At 38.3% G+C, this 17,137-nt stretch overlaps 1 protein-coding gene across 1 annotated transcript in view; it reads right to left on the bottom strand.

Moving 5' to 3' along the window:
- GADL1 (glutamate decarboxylase like 1) overlaps positions 1-17,137 on the bottom strand; it is a 181,975-nt gene that overhangs the window by 87,598 nt on the left and 77,240 nt on the right. Inside the window, exons 12-13 of the mRNA XM_007957364.1 lie at positions 9,143-9,194; positions 1,205-1,294 (exon numbers count right to left, since the gene is read on the bottom strand). Coding sequence (XP_007955555.1) covers positions 1,205-1,294; positions 9,143-9,194 — 142 coding nt within the window. The remainder of the gene's footprint in view (positions 1-1,204; positions 1,295-9,142; positions 9,195-17,137) is intronic.

The raw sequence follows: 17,137 nt of genomic DNA, 5'->3' as shown, positions 1-17,137 counted from the left end.
GTTGGGCAATCCTACTTCCGTAGTGATACTGCCTCAGAAACCCAAGGAGGGGTCACTATGAGTCGGGACCAACTCGACGGCAAACAACAACAAAAACAACAACTACACTAAGAGCACCTGGAAAGTAGGGACCAAATCCTTTTGACATCTGTATCTTCAAGGCATAGCATAGTGAGAACTCTGTCAACGTTTGTTACTTACCTGAGGGAGAAGATTTTCCTTTTCTTCAAAAGGGTGAGTAGAAAGGTGATAACCTATAAAAGCTGTTAAAACTGGCATTGGTTTCTCCACTGAGGACAGGGAGAAGTTTCCAAGTAGTATTTTTTGCTAGCCAGATTAGGCAGCTGTACTTACCTTGTGAGGGAAGATGCAAGAGATAGAGAATTGCCTAACTTTGAGGGACCAACATGTTGTGACCTCTCACTCTACATGTCATGACCACAGAACCCTCACTTTCAGTGTAAATTACTGAGACTAAGTACCTTTGACTCACAAGACTTCATATTTCTTAGGAATTTTGATTGGATGGATTTTAACTGGTAAGGTCACATGAGGAGAAGTTCAGATGAGACGTGAGAAGTCCCTGGAGCCTGGGGCTTTTCTTCACTGTGGACTGTCAGTCCTCACCAGCTGTGTGTGGAGACACTTTCAGGCATATAGTGTTCAATCCATCAGATGAAACACACTGCTGGCATCTCTTTTATCTTTATCACGTAAACCTCTTGGGCATAAGATTCAAGGCTTTGTTAGGGGGCAGCACACTCACACTCACAAAGGGCATCATAGTTAGACTTTTAAAAAATTATAACATGTAATGTTGCACAAACAGTCACAGAGATGTACTGGCAGAGTTTAAAGAAGTAGCCATCAATCACATAACTTTAACTGCATCCCATGACTAGACCACACTTTCTCAAGTACACTATGTATTAGAACTTCTAAAACATTCTACACTATCTCAAAAACAGCACAATTATTTTTAATCTGTGTGTCAAGAATGTTAATTTTTTCAATGTGAACAATGTTCCAATTTAAAAAAAGAAATTCATTATTTTTTTTTTTTTTAACATACTAGGAACCACCTCTGTAGACCTGCAAGAGTTCCTAGCCAGACCTGAGTAGCAGAATTATTTGTAGACTCCATATACAGTGGGCATCTAATGAATGTTGTCAAAAAGACAAGCAATCTTTACTTATTACTTACCAAATTAAGTCTTGCCCAGAATTCAGGTCCTTCTTCCATCTGTCTGAGGCTTGGTGGAATGTACCAAAAGCAAATATTGGCATATTCAGGCTGAGGATTAAGAAAATTTGAAGGTTATTTTGTTAGAGCGTAACACCCAGTTTAGCAGGCAATTAATGGTATACTTCAACTTTCAGCAAGTTTCTTAAGAGTTAGGATGTGTGTCAGTTTGACAACAAATCAGAATCTGATAGGAGAGACATTTCTTAGGTTGAGGCCACCCGGCATCCATTCGTTTCACTGTGGAAAGCAGCCTAGTGCAGAATTTTCTTGTTCATTGTATGCATCTGGAGGGTGCTCTTTCCTCTAGGTAAGGGATGTACACAAGACCAGGAAAAAAAATAAAAAATCTGCAGCCGACTCAACCCAGTTCTTACAGTCAGTTAGTGCCTGATACACACATGCTCAGAGATGCCCTGATTGGTCCCTCTTTAAGCTTGAGTCTTGAGTGATTCCTTCCACCACCATAAGCTTCCAATAGTTCCCTCTCTGCTTACGGTAGCCAAAATTGGCTGCAGCTGACAAATGCCAAATCCTGGAGTACCTGTGAGCTGATAGCATGACATAGTTGGGCTCCACTAACCAGCTCTCTTGTGACTCTTGGCAATATTACTTCTCAATTAATCAATCAATCAATGGAGCATCACCTTGACTCCTGACTCTCAAACATCAGTAAAAATGCTAATCAGTTAGGGAGCTTTTTCAATATATGGACTCTGAGCCCCTGCACTCAAAATGCCCAAAATCTGATTAAAAGTCTATCACGGGTAAGATCAAAAAAGTGTTATTTTAAGAAGCATCTGAGGTTGATTCTGAGGTGGGTAATGCCTGGTCTATGTTTGGGAAACTCTGATCTAAATTAGGTGACTATAGTGTAGATATTTTCCTCAATGCTCTGCTTCTCTATCAGACATGATTTGGCTGTGCAAGAGATTACATGCTAGAACAAGCATTAGCCCAGCCACTGTCACAAAGACAAGGAGACCTTCTCTAGCACAACTTTCCTCCTCACTGGAAAAAACCATAGGAAGTCTTGTATCAAAGGCAATTACAAGACTTGTACTCATCAACTAGGCGATTTGGTACATTCTCTTGGGGGCTGACGAATTAAACTCACAGAATTGCAGTTAAGACAAAGCATGGGTCACATCTATGCACTCAGCATCCATCTCATGTGATGCTAAGCACGGACAGTATTTGAAAGGACTTTCATTTTTCTACCATAATCGTAATTTGTAGATAATAACCAATGTTATAATAGTTCTCAATAACCACCAGAATTATGCATCAGTGTCAGAATAAACTTTCAAAGTATTTCAGAAAGATGAAATAGCTATCATCTCATATCTTAAAATCAAGACTGGTTCTATATAGAGCTTTGATTTTACTGGATTTTAAATAACAAGTGAATGTCCAGAAACATTCCCAGCTCAACAAGATAAATTCTTGATCTGATTGTCCTTTCACCTTTGAAATTTGTAACAGGCTTATTGGATTTGACAAAAAAGAGCTACCCATCTTCAAAACAGCAAATAGTTCAAGATGGAATATAATGTAATTCAACTCAATTCTACAAACACACACCATGAAAATACAATACTTTTAAACAAATCTACACAGTGTATATATACTTAGGTTTCTGACTTATAATGCATTTGGTTTCTCTCAGATAAAGTGTACTGGCCTATAAAATTTTTTGATAATTTAATGTAAACAAATCTTTTCAAATAAAGTAATTTTGATTGATTAGAAAGTAGAAGAAAAAATATACTAATCATTTGGCTTAGGTGCCAGGAACTGGTTTCTTTGTGTTAAAGACTTTTTTTCCCCAGATACCGTTTATGTTATCTCTCCCTCTCTCTCTCTCAGCTCCAAGCCCACCCTCTCTTGGTGCTGTGAAATAATAAAGCTGGACTCTGAATATTTCTTCCTTGCTATCTGGTCTAATCTTAAACTGTATCAGCAGAGGGCGCTGGAGGAACACTGGAGGAGGAAGGGGTATCTCTTCCTAGCTTGGTGCTATTATCTCCTGAGTCTCCTGCAGAGTGCATGGTTCTTTGCAGCAGTGCTGGGTGGCCAGCAGGAAGCGATCCCCCTGGCACCTTCTCCCAGCACTCCCTTCTCAGGTAGCTTAACAGCAGAGGTCCAGCAGGTAGGGCACTGGCCTCAGGAGGTTTCATGAGGGAGTTCCCTCTGCTAGACACCTTCTTTGGGAGACTTCCCTTGTACCCTCCTCTGGGTAGCTTGCTGTAAGTAGCTTGCAGGGCACCCTCTTGCTGATAGCTGCCTCCAGCACTTGAGGGTGAATTTCCAGCAAGTCCCATCAGTGTGACACTTCAGTGAACTTCTCTGCTATGCAGTGAGCCACAGTCCCACTTTGAAATTCTGATCTGGGAGGGATGGTCTCTTTCTCAAGTGCTCTATTGCAGTTCTAAGGCTGGTGGCCATATCTAGACCTGCTATGCCTGTATTTTTAGAGATAACTTTCTCTCATAAGAGACAATCATTTATTTACTTCAATCCTCTGTTAATTCTTTGGTTTCCCACTTCAAATTACCGTGTGCCTTTTGTCTCCAGCTTGGACCTTGATGGACACATTATTAAATTAGTTATTCCTTCTCATTTCAACATTGGAAAACATTTTGCAATAGCTTTATCTGCTCTTACATGCTTTACATTTTATAAGTGAGGATGTAGACCTTTTGGATAACCTTTTAAATTTACTCCCTTTAGTAAGTTTCTATTTCGATATTTCAGAAGTGACATATTTGTAATTCCTTTGGCTTGGAATCACATTCTCTTTTAGAATGGCATGGCTTCAGTACTGTGACATTTGAAAACTTATAAAGCTCTTCTGATGCTTCGTTTTGTTGGAAGAAAGTTGATGCTCTACTTGGTGGAATGACTCCACTATAGTCATTTTGTAAAATGATTTGAAGAGTTGAAAAAGCATCCCTTTGAATGGTCACAAAGAACTATTTGAGTTCTTTCTGTCTCTTTGCTACTTTAGGTTGTATTTTGTGTAAAGACTTTCTTCAGGAGGTTTCAAAGCACTAATGAGTAATTGCAGAACAGAACCATTTACATTGTCACTTAATTGTAATTATCTATATATATGAAAGATGTCCTGACATCTTGGTATCTTAACACATTTAGTCTATGTTCCCTAAATACCAGTCCTACTGGGAAGGTATGAAAAAGAATCCAAGTGTCTAGACCAAACAGATGATAGGTAAGATACAAACTAACCTGTAGTGGTAAAAACATTGTCATAATATTTAAGAATTCACAGGTAAGTAATAAAATGCCATTAAAGAAAAGCTGGATATAATCTCTCCTGGCTTTCACATAGGGAAAAAAAAAATAGATATATTCTGAGAATTAAAGCTGGTGCTTTGATTTCAACTCTAGGAACGGTGATCAAGCATGTGAGAGGAGACCACTTGGGAAATAAATCAGTCATCACCAAAGGCAGTAGCTTGCATTCCCTAAAACTGAACCATGACAAAAGAAACCTATTTTATTTATAGTGTCATTGGATCAGAATAATAGTATCTTAAAATGGTAGTGTTATACATTCTAATAAGTATACATGCAGAATGTAGCACATATGCAAGCCATCAATCATGTAAGTAGAGAATGGAGAAAAGCTGGCAAGGTAGATTTTAACTGACTCCGAGCTCATTGGTTTTAAATATTTGATAGAATTAGTGAAAAAGCACAAAGGCAGTACCAGGTAGCAAGGAAAGCCTAGGATTTGAAGTTACATGGATGTGAATTTGAATCCTACCTTCACTAAGTCTTTGTTTGGATAACTTTCAAATTTTCTAAGCCTCAGCTTTGTAATCTACAACTGACATGATATATCTGCCTCATGAGTACAGAGATAATGTATTCCCAGTATTTAGTATCATACTTAGTATACAGCAGGTATGAACTTATTCTCTATATGCTTAATGATTATTATTTGGGGCTATATTGGTAGAAGAAGATATTCTTCCCAAGCGATGATTAACCTAAAACCAAATCTGTTGCCATCAAGTTGATTCTGACTCATAGTGTCCCTACAGGACAGAGGGTTTCCAAGGCTGTAAATCCTCACAGAAGTAGACTGTCACATCTTTCTCCTGCATAGTTGCTGATGAGTTTGAACTGCTGAACTTTCTGTTAGCAGATGAGTGCTCAGACACTGCACCACCAGAGTTCCTAAATGATGATTAGTCCAATTAAAATCTGTACCACTTGAGATACATCACTATACAAATTTCTAGGTGCTATATATGAAGGGAATTGGTAAAACTTACAGTGTGTCCAAAGCAGAAAAATCAAAATGTTCGATTTCACTAGCAGAATTTTCTAGACTTATAGCCAAGAAAACCATATGAAGCTTAGCTCTATTCTGTAACACATGGGATCACCATGAGTTAGAATCAACTTGATGGATTTTGTCATGGGGATGAGGGAATGATTTAAGTACAGACTTACTCTGTGGAGCCCTGGTGGAGTGGTCAAGCGCTTGGCTGCTAACTGAAAGGTTGGTGGTTTGAAGCCATTAGCTGCTCTGCAGGAGAATGATGTGGCAGTCTACTCCTATAAAGACTATAGCCTTGGAAGTCCTATGGAACAGTTCTACTTTGCCTGTAAGGTCCATATGAGTTGGAATCAACTAGACAGCAGTTGATAGCTGCAGGTTTTTATATACTTGCCCAGTGATTCAGAGACTAGCAGAGGAGCTGGGTACAGGCAGTTGAAATGGAATGGCTTAAGTATTACAAAAGAAGCAATTTCTCAGAATCTAAGAAATATTCTGGGCAAAAGAAGAATTCACATGTAGAAGCCAGCAGTGTGTTCAGGGGGACAGCCAGTACTTGGAATGAATGACCCATGGTGAATGGAAGAGAGATAAAGCTAGAAATGGAGGCAGGCATCATTTCATAAAGGGCTTCCTCATATGCCATGCTTGGAAGTTTGGGATTCATCCTAGAGGCAATTTGGAGCCAGTGAAGAATTTCAATCTAAGGAACAGATTTCCTTTCAGAAAGATCACTCTGTCTGCAACATGGAGGATGGATTGGAAAGGTACAAGATTGGAGGCAGAAGACCAGTTAGGAGATAATATCAACTTGACTGATGGGAGCATGAAAGGCAGTGGCTTTGAGGGTAGAGAAGAGTAAGCACCCAAAGCACATTTTGGGAAGAGAAAGGTAGATAGTGAGACATTAAGATTTTAGCTTGGACAGATTGATCATAGTTTCAATGACTCAAAGAAAAATGTAGAATTAATCTACACCTCAACTTTGGAAATCTTGAATTTGAGGTACCTGTGAGAGTCCAGTGAAAATTCAAGGACACACCTATAGACAAAGGACTAGAGTTTAGGAGATAAGTTAAGGATGGAAATATACACTTAGACTACTGGTAGCAAAGTTTTATTGTTGTTGTTATGTGCCATCATGTTGGACCCGACTCATAGCGACCCCTCCTTGGGTTTCTGAGGCAGTATCGCTACGGAAGTAGATTGCCCAACCTTCCTTCTGAGGAGTGGCTGGTGGGTTTGAACAGCCAGCCTTCTGGTTAGCAGTCAAGTGCCTTAGGCACTATGCTACCAGAGCTAAGTTCTAGATGTAGATAAAACATTTCATGGAGAGTATAAGGGTAGACTAAAGGGTCAAAGAGAGAAGAGAAATGGAGAAGTGCATTTAAAAGATACCAGGATAAACAGCCCTTCACATAGAGACCCAAGGGGAAAAGAAGTCAAATGGAGAGGTGAAAAATTAGAAGAGAAAGTCAAAGAAAATGGGACAAGAGAAAATTCCAAGAGTGAGGGAGTGAAGAACACCATAAAATGCTGCAGAAATCCAAGAAGACGATTAAAGAATATGCACTGGATTTAGCAATTAGAAGGTTGTTGTAATCTAGTAAAACTATATAATAATGATGGAAGATAAATTACAATGTACTTAACACATATTAATAGTAAGGTTCAGTAACTATTAGCATGGGAATAATTAGAGCTACCTAGAAAAGAAATGAACTAGTGAATTCTCTGACACAGGGAGTATTTAGCAGAAGCTGATCTCTCATCATGAGCACTGTAAAAAGAAATTTCCTGCATTGGCAGCAAGCTTGACTAGATGTCCTTGAAGATCCTTTAAAATTCTAAAAGTCTATGAAACCTAAATAACTCTTCCTAATGTAGAACTTAGGAAGAGAAAACCAAAAAAGTTGAATAATTAGGACTCTCCCAAGAGATCAAAATAAAATATGTGAATGATGGTATAAGAATGAATATCCCTCTAGGAAAACATCTATTAGATCTTAGATCCAACACAGTAAAATAGAGATATGATTTTCAGGGGTCTATGAATAATGCAGAATTCATTTGAAATGATAACTTTCAATCAGCTTCAAGCAGATATACATTATCTTTGTTTCAGGAAAAGATATTCAAGTACTGGGTTCTCTGTTTTGTTGTGTTCATTTACTGTTTTAAATGTTCACTTAACACTCTCAGTGCTCTCTGCTAAACACTGACATATCTATATCTATACCTGTAATGATCAATGTTGGTTTTCCTAAACTTAAAATCCTGCAGTTTCACATGCCCCGGGATCCAAATGAATCATGGTTATCACCTCTCTGAAGTATGCATTAGGGTTACATTTAATCAATCCAAAGAAGGTGTTTGTTAGCAAGAAGAGACACTTATCATAAATAGACACTTATCATATGTGAAACTCAAGGTCTTACTCTACTTTATTTCTTCAAAAAAGAATACAGAGAAAAGAGGCAAATGCAAATCACATACAAAAACCCTTGTAAATAGGAAATCTCAAGTACCATTTAGGAAGCTGTTCTTAGGCCAGCTAGCTCCCATATATAAAATATTTATGGGCAGAATCCTGACTAATGTCATGAGTCAAAACAGATTCAAAGGTGACTGGTTATTTCTATTATAGAACTTGGCACATCTGTTATTTTCAGATTATTCATCTGTATACTACATTATCTCTCATGAATTTTTGGGGTCTTTTATTTTGTTTTTTGTCTTCACAAGACTTCTCACTGTCTGAATTCTGTTCCCTATGTTCCCATCTGCTTATTCATTGACTGTCCCTTTCCATTTGAACATAAGCACCATGAAAGCAAGGACCTTCCCTGTTTTATACCTCCAGTGGCCAAGAACAGTGCCTGGCACATAGTAATTACTCAAAAATCTTGCTGAATAAATTAACTAGACTGCTTATATATAGTATAGGTTCCTAGGCTGCAATCTCTGGATGATTTTCACATTAGAGTAAAAGCTGCTCTGAAATGAATGCTATAAAAAGAAGTAAAGTAATCCATTTTATATTTCTTAAAATTCAGAATTACACAATATTCTTCATATTTTAGCCACCCTTGTGACCACCTTATTTCATCTATATAGCAAAGAATCCAATAACACCACCAAAAAAATGACTTACTTTCCCATTGCTACAAGGTGAATATGCTCTCATTTTCTTATTATAAGAAGAGAAAACTTTATCTATTGCTGTATATTCACTCAATTGATTTTTCACATGTGGGTACCACTATAGCACTGTTGAATATTTGCAGTATAGTCATTATGCAATTTATATATCAAGATAGAGGTCATCATTTATTCAGTATTATGCTTGGTAATTATTATTGAGCATTTTAATTATCATTCCATAAAGGCAAGTGTATTCTCTGTGAATCTAACAAAGGAGAATATTCACTAATAGAGTAAATTAACATAATAGACTCTGTGAATTAAGCTAATGACTTGTTTCTAAGGCTGCAACACAAAAATAATGAAATATAACAGATTAAAAAATTGCTACCCTCATCACTGTTGACTGACAAAATCATCAACACAATTCCCCAATCACTTACTTCCATCAGTAACTTGAATCCATCTCTCTTCTTGATTTCTTTCACTAGGTATCTAAAATAAAAAGTCACATAATATTTATAATATACAACGTACAAATACCAGGAACTTGACTGCTATGTCACAAAACTGTTATTTCTGATACGGAGACAAGGCTTAGAAATAAGAAGATATAGGGAAGGTTACAGGTGTAGGCAGAGCTACGGATTTAGACAAAGATACTCCAGAACCTATTGCTACTCCTTGAGGTCTGAGTGAAAAGACAATTTACATCTCACAGGTTAGCAGCAGACTGTAACACATTTGAATTTTACATCCATATTCTAGGTAGGGATTTAGCCAAAATTCCCAACCTTCCGTCTGAGGTGTGGCCGGTGGGTTTGAACCTCCAGCCTTCTGGTTAGCAGTCAAATGCTTTAGGCACTATACCACCAGAGCTCCTACTTAAATCACCTTGGAAGACGGAGGGGTGTGTGTGTCTGTGTGTGTCTGTGTGTGTCTGTGTCTCTGTGTAGTACTGCTTGTAAGGTCATTTGAGATCAAGGAAATCAATGTTATCTGTTGCAAGGTCGGTACTGAGGCAAGGAGGACTGCTTATTGGCATTATGGTAAAAATAAGAGGGCTGTAGTCATTGAGAGCAAGTCTATGAAGCCATCTACAATCTTAGGGAAAAGAGAATTATCATGCCAGAAGCAAAGGACATGGAGCAGGACTGAAAAAGACTAAAATGACATTAGCGATGTGGAGCAAAATAACACTGACTCTCTCCCTTGGGCTTGCTTTTTGTCCATATCAGAATGGAAAAATATGAACAGTTTGAGCTTGAAAATGAGTGATTTGATCATGAACCGTAAAAAGCTCACAATGCTTGAAACACAAGAGTATTTTAAATTAGGAGGGTATATCTAAAGGGATGGTCAGAGGTGCTGACAAAAATGTACTTGCCAGAATATTTAATGTTATTTAACGGCATAGTGCCTAAGGCATCTGACTGCTAACCAGAAGACTGGGAGTTCAAACCCACCAGCTACTCCTCAGAAGGAAGGTTGGGCAATCTACTTCTGTAGTGATATTGCCTCAGAAACCCAAGGAGGGGTTGCTATGAGTGGGAGCCAACTCAATGGCAGTGAGTTTGTTTTTATTTGGTTTACCCCCCAAAGAAACAAACCCACTGCTATCCAGTCGATTCTGACTCATAGCAACCCCCACCGAGTTTCTGAGGTGGTAAATGTTTACAGAAGTAGATTGCTCTGTCTTCCATCTGTGGAGTGGCTGGTGGGTTTGAACTGCCAACCTTTTGGTTAGCAGACAGATGCCTTAGGCACTGTGCCACCAGATTATTTGTAATAGCAAAATTAAAAAAAGGAAAAAGAAAAAAGGCGAGAGAGAAAGAGAGAGGGAGAGGGAGATGGGGTAGGAGAAGGAAGGGAAAGTGGGGGGAGAAAACATAAAGATAGACACGTTATCCCCAACAATGAGGACTAGTTTGAAAATTATTATCCAGCCACACAGCATTGTGGTACCACCATATGGAATATGATACTGTCACTAATTTACATATATTCAATTAATAGACAAAGATACACAAAAAATGCACCTCCTAGTCCTCAATATCTTTCTCTGTAAAACTAGAATAACACAATTGGCTTTTCCAATCTCAAATGATTGTTGTAAAAAGATTAAATAGAATCATATGCAAAAAGTTTGTAAACTATAAAACACTGTGGAAATAGAGAGGGGTTGTTATCATTATTTTAATGCTAAAGGCCATTTTAGAATGTGGATATGAAATACAGCAGTTTACAAGATGCAGTTCTTTTTTTCTAAATTTATTTACATAGCTTTGCACATAAGGTTAAATACTACAGCTAGCATATAAATTGTATCAACTTAGAAATATTAAAAATCTTATAAAAATTCTACTAGTATTACCCAAATAATATGGATTATATTTTGAGAAATAATGTTGTGAACACATCCACGTACAGAGACTCACAAATTATTTGATGTTCTATTCCCTTCCCTGAAAAATTTTTCAGGGATGTTATATAGCTCTAAAGATTTTTAACCTTTAGCACACTCAGATACTCTACCTACCTTTCACAAAAAAGTAATTCCAATGGCCAATAAATATAAGATATGATGCTAAAGATTACTGGTACTCAAAAATGTATAAATCAAACAAGTCTAAATCATGCTGCCCACATCATACTGGAAACAAATCAAAAAGACAATATCCAGTGCTAGTGGCAACTGGGGAAAAGCTTCTACAACCATTTTAAAATGACTAATACCTGTATCTTTTGACCACACAAACACCTTTGATTGCTGGTCTACCAGGAAAAAAAAAATCACCAGTACTAATGCTTGATAGATAACAGATATTACAGATAGATATAGACATACCCATACATGTTGTATCTATATTTACATGTTTGTGTGTACAACATAAAAAATAACTAGAAATAATGTTAATATTCCGATATGGGCACATGGTAAAATAAAATGTATTACAGCAATACAATATAATATGATGCAACTATTAAAAAGAATATAACTACCTTTACTAAATCATAGGTATGCTCATGATGCATTCTTGATAGATAAAAGCAAAGGACTGAGAAATATGGAAAATATAATTCCCTTTTTAAGAAATGTAAACAACAAAAAAGAAAGCGAGCTAAATTAATCCCTATCTTCATGTCCATATGAGCACAGAATAAACTATGGCAGGCTACCATGGTACTTAAGGTTGTGTGCCAACTTGACTGGGCTGCGATTTTAAGTAGTTTGGTAGCTGGTTGTAGTTATTTCCCATGATGAGATAGTTAATCACCTCTATGGTAGAATCTGCTATAAGCAGATAACCTAATCAATTGAAAGGGAATTGTTTTTGGGGTGTGGTCTGCTGCCAGTGTATATAGAAAAGCTTTTAGAAAGGTCTCTAGCTTTGGGGCACATTTGGATCCTGTGTTTGGCTGATTGTCATCTCTAGCTCCTGGACTTGAACCAGTGGCCTGCCATGTTGCCTGATGATCTGGAGGTTGTGCCATTTTGCCTGAAGATCTTGGGTGTGTCAGCCTCAGCAGCCAGCAGCTGCATGAATCATAAAGAGCCTCCATCTTTACTGGGCCTGGAACAAGAGGCAGACCTGAAGCCCAAGGTCAAGGGGCCTTTACCCAGGCCCTAGAGCCTGCACTCTGAATTTGGATTTATAGCCTCCTAAACTGTAAGAGCTCTGGTAGCATAGTGCCTAAGGCACTTGACTGCTCACCAGAAGGCTGGCGGTTCAAACCCACCAGCCACTCCTCGGAAGGAAGGTTGGGCAATCCTACTTCCGTAGTGATACTGCCTCGGAAACCCAAGGAGGGGTCGCTATGAGTCGGGGCCGACTCGACGGCAAACAACAACAACAACAACAAACTGTAAGAGAATAAATTGCTGTTTGCTAAGGCCACCAGCCACTCCTCGGAAGGAAGGTTGGGCAATCTACTTCTGTAGTGATATTGCCTCGGAAACCCAAGGAGGGGTCGATATGAGTCGGGTCCGACATGATGGCACATAACAACAACAACAACAAAGGCCATACCCTTGTGGTGTTTCTGTTATAGTAGCACTAGAGGACTAAGACAGCTAAATAATAAATTGTTAATTTTTACCTGAGGTAGAGAGAAACAGGATGTAATGGTGAGGGTGGGGTGAGAGTTACCGACTCTTTTTATCTCTTTGCAGAGTTTCATAGGTGTGGCTGCTTGTGCAATGTTTGAGAAGAAACTAAAAGAAAAAAATGTAAAGTGCAACAGAAAGCAAATAGATACACACAATCTCTAGTTATACAGGGAAAGCTTTGCGAACCACACTTTCCTCATTGTCTCAGGGACTAATGTACAGGCAATTTGGTAACTCAAAAGCAGATGCCATAATTTCATCCTCAAGAGGCATATACTATGGCCCGAGATACCTGCAATCAATACCCTTTTCCTCTACCCTTACTCCAAACAGATCTGTCAGCTTAGCAAGAACAACTGATAGGGGTCCAGCTTTGCATCTCCAGGAATGCTAGTGATGACTCCAGGTTAGAAGAGTCTAGTTATGTACCTTTGGAACCTTAGACAACTTCTTAGCCTCCCTGCACCTGCATGTAATGAAGATGTAGAACTAGATCAGAAAGATCCTTCCCTGTCTAACAGAGTATAACTGTATGAAACTTACATGCACTACCTATAGTTTCAATTTAAAATACTTCTGTCAAACAGGCGTTAGCTGCTCCTGGAGGAAAGGCATTCTAGAACAGTTCAATTATTTTAGTTAAAACTTTGCTTTTTGATAATCATGTGGGCCTGGCTCTGTGCTGGGATCAATATCCCCACTGAAGTCTCTCTTAGAGTTTATAAAGCTCAGTGTAACCCTTCAACCAAGATAAGGGTAGAGATGATTTAGAAGCAGAGAGGATGATGTTTCTATTATAAAAAACACAAAAGGCTTCAACTAGAATTCCTAAAGTATGCTCTATGGAATACCATATTAATAAGTTTTCCACATAAAAGAGTTTCATGTCAAAGAACTTCTATCAATGCTAAATACAGCAATTAGATTGCTTTTGTTTATGATTAAAAATATACTTGGCTTAAGTCATAAGAATGTTTATTGGGATGATTGGAGGGTTCAACAATATCATTAGGGACCAGGTATTTTCTATACTTCATACTTTCTACTTCAGTTGGCCATGCTCAGAATGTGAAATGTCCTCTCATGTTCACAAGAGGGCTGCCACAGCTCCATACATCACATCCTTAAACAACATTGTCTCAAGAAGAAAAGAAACGGATTGGAGCAAAAGCAGCTTCTCCTGATGTATGCAATTCTGTCTAGGAAAAAATATTTTTCTCAGAAGCCTTCACAGAATTTTCTCTGTACCTTACTGATTTAAATTGAGTCACTAGAAAGAACTCTGGTGGCGCTGTGGTTAAGGCACAGGGCTGCTAAACAGAAGGTCGACAGTTTAAACCCACCAGCTGCTCTGCGGGAGAATGATGAGGCAGTCTGGCTGCATAAAGATTTATTGCCTTAGAAACCCTATGTGGGTCATTATGAGTCATAATCAACTCCAGGATAATGGGTTTGATTTTGGTTTGGCCCATCCCTAAAGCAATGGTTGGCAAAGGAGTTTGGTTTAGACTAATGTTCCCAGCTGAAACACTGTTGCCTAAACAAATTCAGGGTTCCATTGGCCAGGAAGAAAGATGAGTGGTTATTGGGTGGGCAATCAACAGTGCCTGCATAGTAGTAAAAGAAAAGTTAAAAATGTTTCTATATTGTAGGCTTCTCAGAGCTTTTAATACACACACACACACACACACACACAAACCTCACTGCTGTGGAGACACAATTTGACTCATAGTGACCCTTTCTTGGGTTTCTGAGGTGGTATCTCTACAGAAGTACATGGACACTGTGAATTTCCAAGAAAGAAGTAATATAATAGGTAGCATTTCTGAAACATTATTTGACTATGAAGCAATTTTTTAAAGAACATCTATTAATATCTTTAGAAATCTAGTGTCCTACAGAGCATAGTTTCAGAAATGTCAGTTTAAAAGTGTTTCTTCTATAGGTTACCTTAAATAAATGCTTAAATGAAATGAGTTGCTGGTGGAAAGTCTAAAATATTATTTGGGTCACTTCTGCCTACATTCATAAAAATGATTTAATCCTCACAAATTTTCTTTTTAAGATATGGAAACATTTTAAAGTTGAAATAGATTTTTAAAAATTATTCTCATGTATTGCAATCCAGAAAAAAAAAGCTATGCATTCAGTTTTGGGACATAATGCAGGTACTGAAAGTCACCAATACCAAAAGGATCCAGGTAAATGGACTCAAAAAGCAACAATAGCTTCATAAAATTTGTCACTGTTTTCCCTACAATGCTTGGTGAAAAAGGAAGAAAGAAGGAGAAAAAATGCACATTACCAAGTGTATTCCAAATCATATTGAAGTAAAACTTTTTTTTTTTTTTTTTTTTGAGGCCAAGGTGTGGGACAAATTCCAGACCTGAAGGGCAGCTAGGGGCCATAGTCTCAGGGGTTCCACCAGGCTCTATCAGACCAGCACACCTGGTCCCCTCTTTTTTTCCAGATGATTTTGAGTTTTGTTCCACATTGTTCTCCCTCTCTACCCAGGATCTCCTACAGAGATACCCTTCTGAGTGGTTGACAGTGGTAGCTGGGTACCATCTAGTTCTTCTGGTCTCATAGTCACATAGGCTGAGGAACACATGGCGTACCAGTTGCTAAGACTAATTGTTTCCATGAATATTTGGTTTTCTTCATTCTCCTTTGCTCTGGATGAGGAGAGACCCATCGTTGCATCTAGATGGCACCTTGCAAGCTGTTAAGATCCCAGTCGCTACTCGCCAAAGTAGGAGGTGGAACAATATTCTGTGTAGTATGTTATGCCAATTGAGTTTGATGTCCCCTGCGACTATGGTCCCGAGCCCACAGGTTCAACTACTCACTCCTTCTGGGTAGCTGGCTGTGACCAAGAAGTGCCTACAACCTTGCCCCTTGTCAGCTCTACTATACACCTGGGAATTCTTTCACAACATGCAAATACACTCGTAGAACCATTGTCTACCAACCCTATACATGGTCTTGGGTACATGCCTCGCTTCATAGGCATACCTAATAGTTCACCCTGTCCACCCATCTATCCAGCTATATATCGATGTTTGCCTTCACTGACAATGCAGTACTGTATGTGCAAAAGGGTTTCATCTTTGTTGTTTACACCTCCCATGTACCTCTCTCTGTCTTTCTCTTCCTCAATGCCACTATGTTGATCACTCACATTTGGTACATTGCCCTTCTCTTCACCCAAATCAATACTTATCTCTACCTATCTAACAGTGTTCCCTGCCCTTCCCTCCCACCACTGGTAACCAACAAAGAAATTTTCCTTCCATATATAAACCTTTCCTTGACTTTTACAATAACGGACTAATACAATATTTGTCCTTCTGTGATTGACTTATTTCACTCAACATAAAGTCTTCCAAGTTCATCCATGTTATGTGGTGTTTTGCAGATTCTATGTTATTCTTTACGGTTGCATAGTATTCCATTGTGTTTATGTACCATAGTTTAGTTATCCATTCCTGAGGTGATGGACACCTAGGTTGTTTCCATCTTTTGGCTATTGTAAATAGTGCTGTGATGAACATGTATGTGCGTATGTCTGTTCTTGTCATGGTTCTCACTTCTTAAGGATATATACCTAGTAATGGGTCAAATGGTATTTCTAATTCCAACTTTTTAAGGAATCACTATACTGCTTTCCACAATGGTGGTACCATTTTACAGTCCCAACAACAGTGTATGAGAGTCTCAATCTCTCCATGTCCTTGCCAGCATTTGTTGTTTTCTGTCTTGTTGATCTTTGCTACTAGTGCTGGGGCAAGATGATATCTCATTATTTTGATTTGCATCTCTCTAATGGCTAATGATCGTGAGCATTTCTTCATATGTTTGTTGGCTGCCTGAATATCTTCCTTGCTGAAGTGTCTATTCATGTCTTCTGCCCATTTTTTAATTGGATTGTTTGTCTTTTTGTTATTGAGGTGTTGGAATTTTCTATAAATTCTAGAACTAAGTCCCTTGTCAGAGATGTCATTTCCAAATATTTTTTCACAATCTGTAGATTCTCTTTTGACTCTTTTGGGAAGTCTTTAGAAGCACATAAAAAATTACTTTTTAAAAGGTCCCATTCATCTAGTTTCTCTTCTGCTGTTTGTGCATTTTGAGTTATGCTTTATAGTCTATTTATACCATATATTAAGGCCCCTAAATTTATCCCTAGCTTTTCCTTGAGGAACTTCATAGTTTTAGGTTTCACATTCAAGTCTTTAATCCATCTGGAGTTAGTTTTTGTGTATGGTGTGAGGTAGAGATCTTGTTTCATTTTTCTGCAAATGGATCTCCAGTTTTGCCAGCACCA

This window comes from Orycteropus afer, unplaced genomic scaffold (assembly GCF_000298275.1).
Source record: "Orycteropus afer afer isolate SDZICR_OR568_19922 unplaced genomic scaffold, OryAfe1.0 scaffold00734, whole genome shotgun sequence".
Classification (NCBI taxonomy): Eukaryota; Metazoa; Chordata; class Mammalia; order Tubulidentata; family Orycteropodidae; genus Orycteropus; species Orycteropus afer.
The sequence above is the reverse complement of the archived record's forward strand: the minus strand, read 5'-3'. Positions and strand labels throughout refer to the sequence as shown.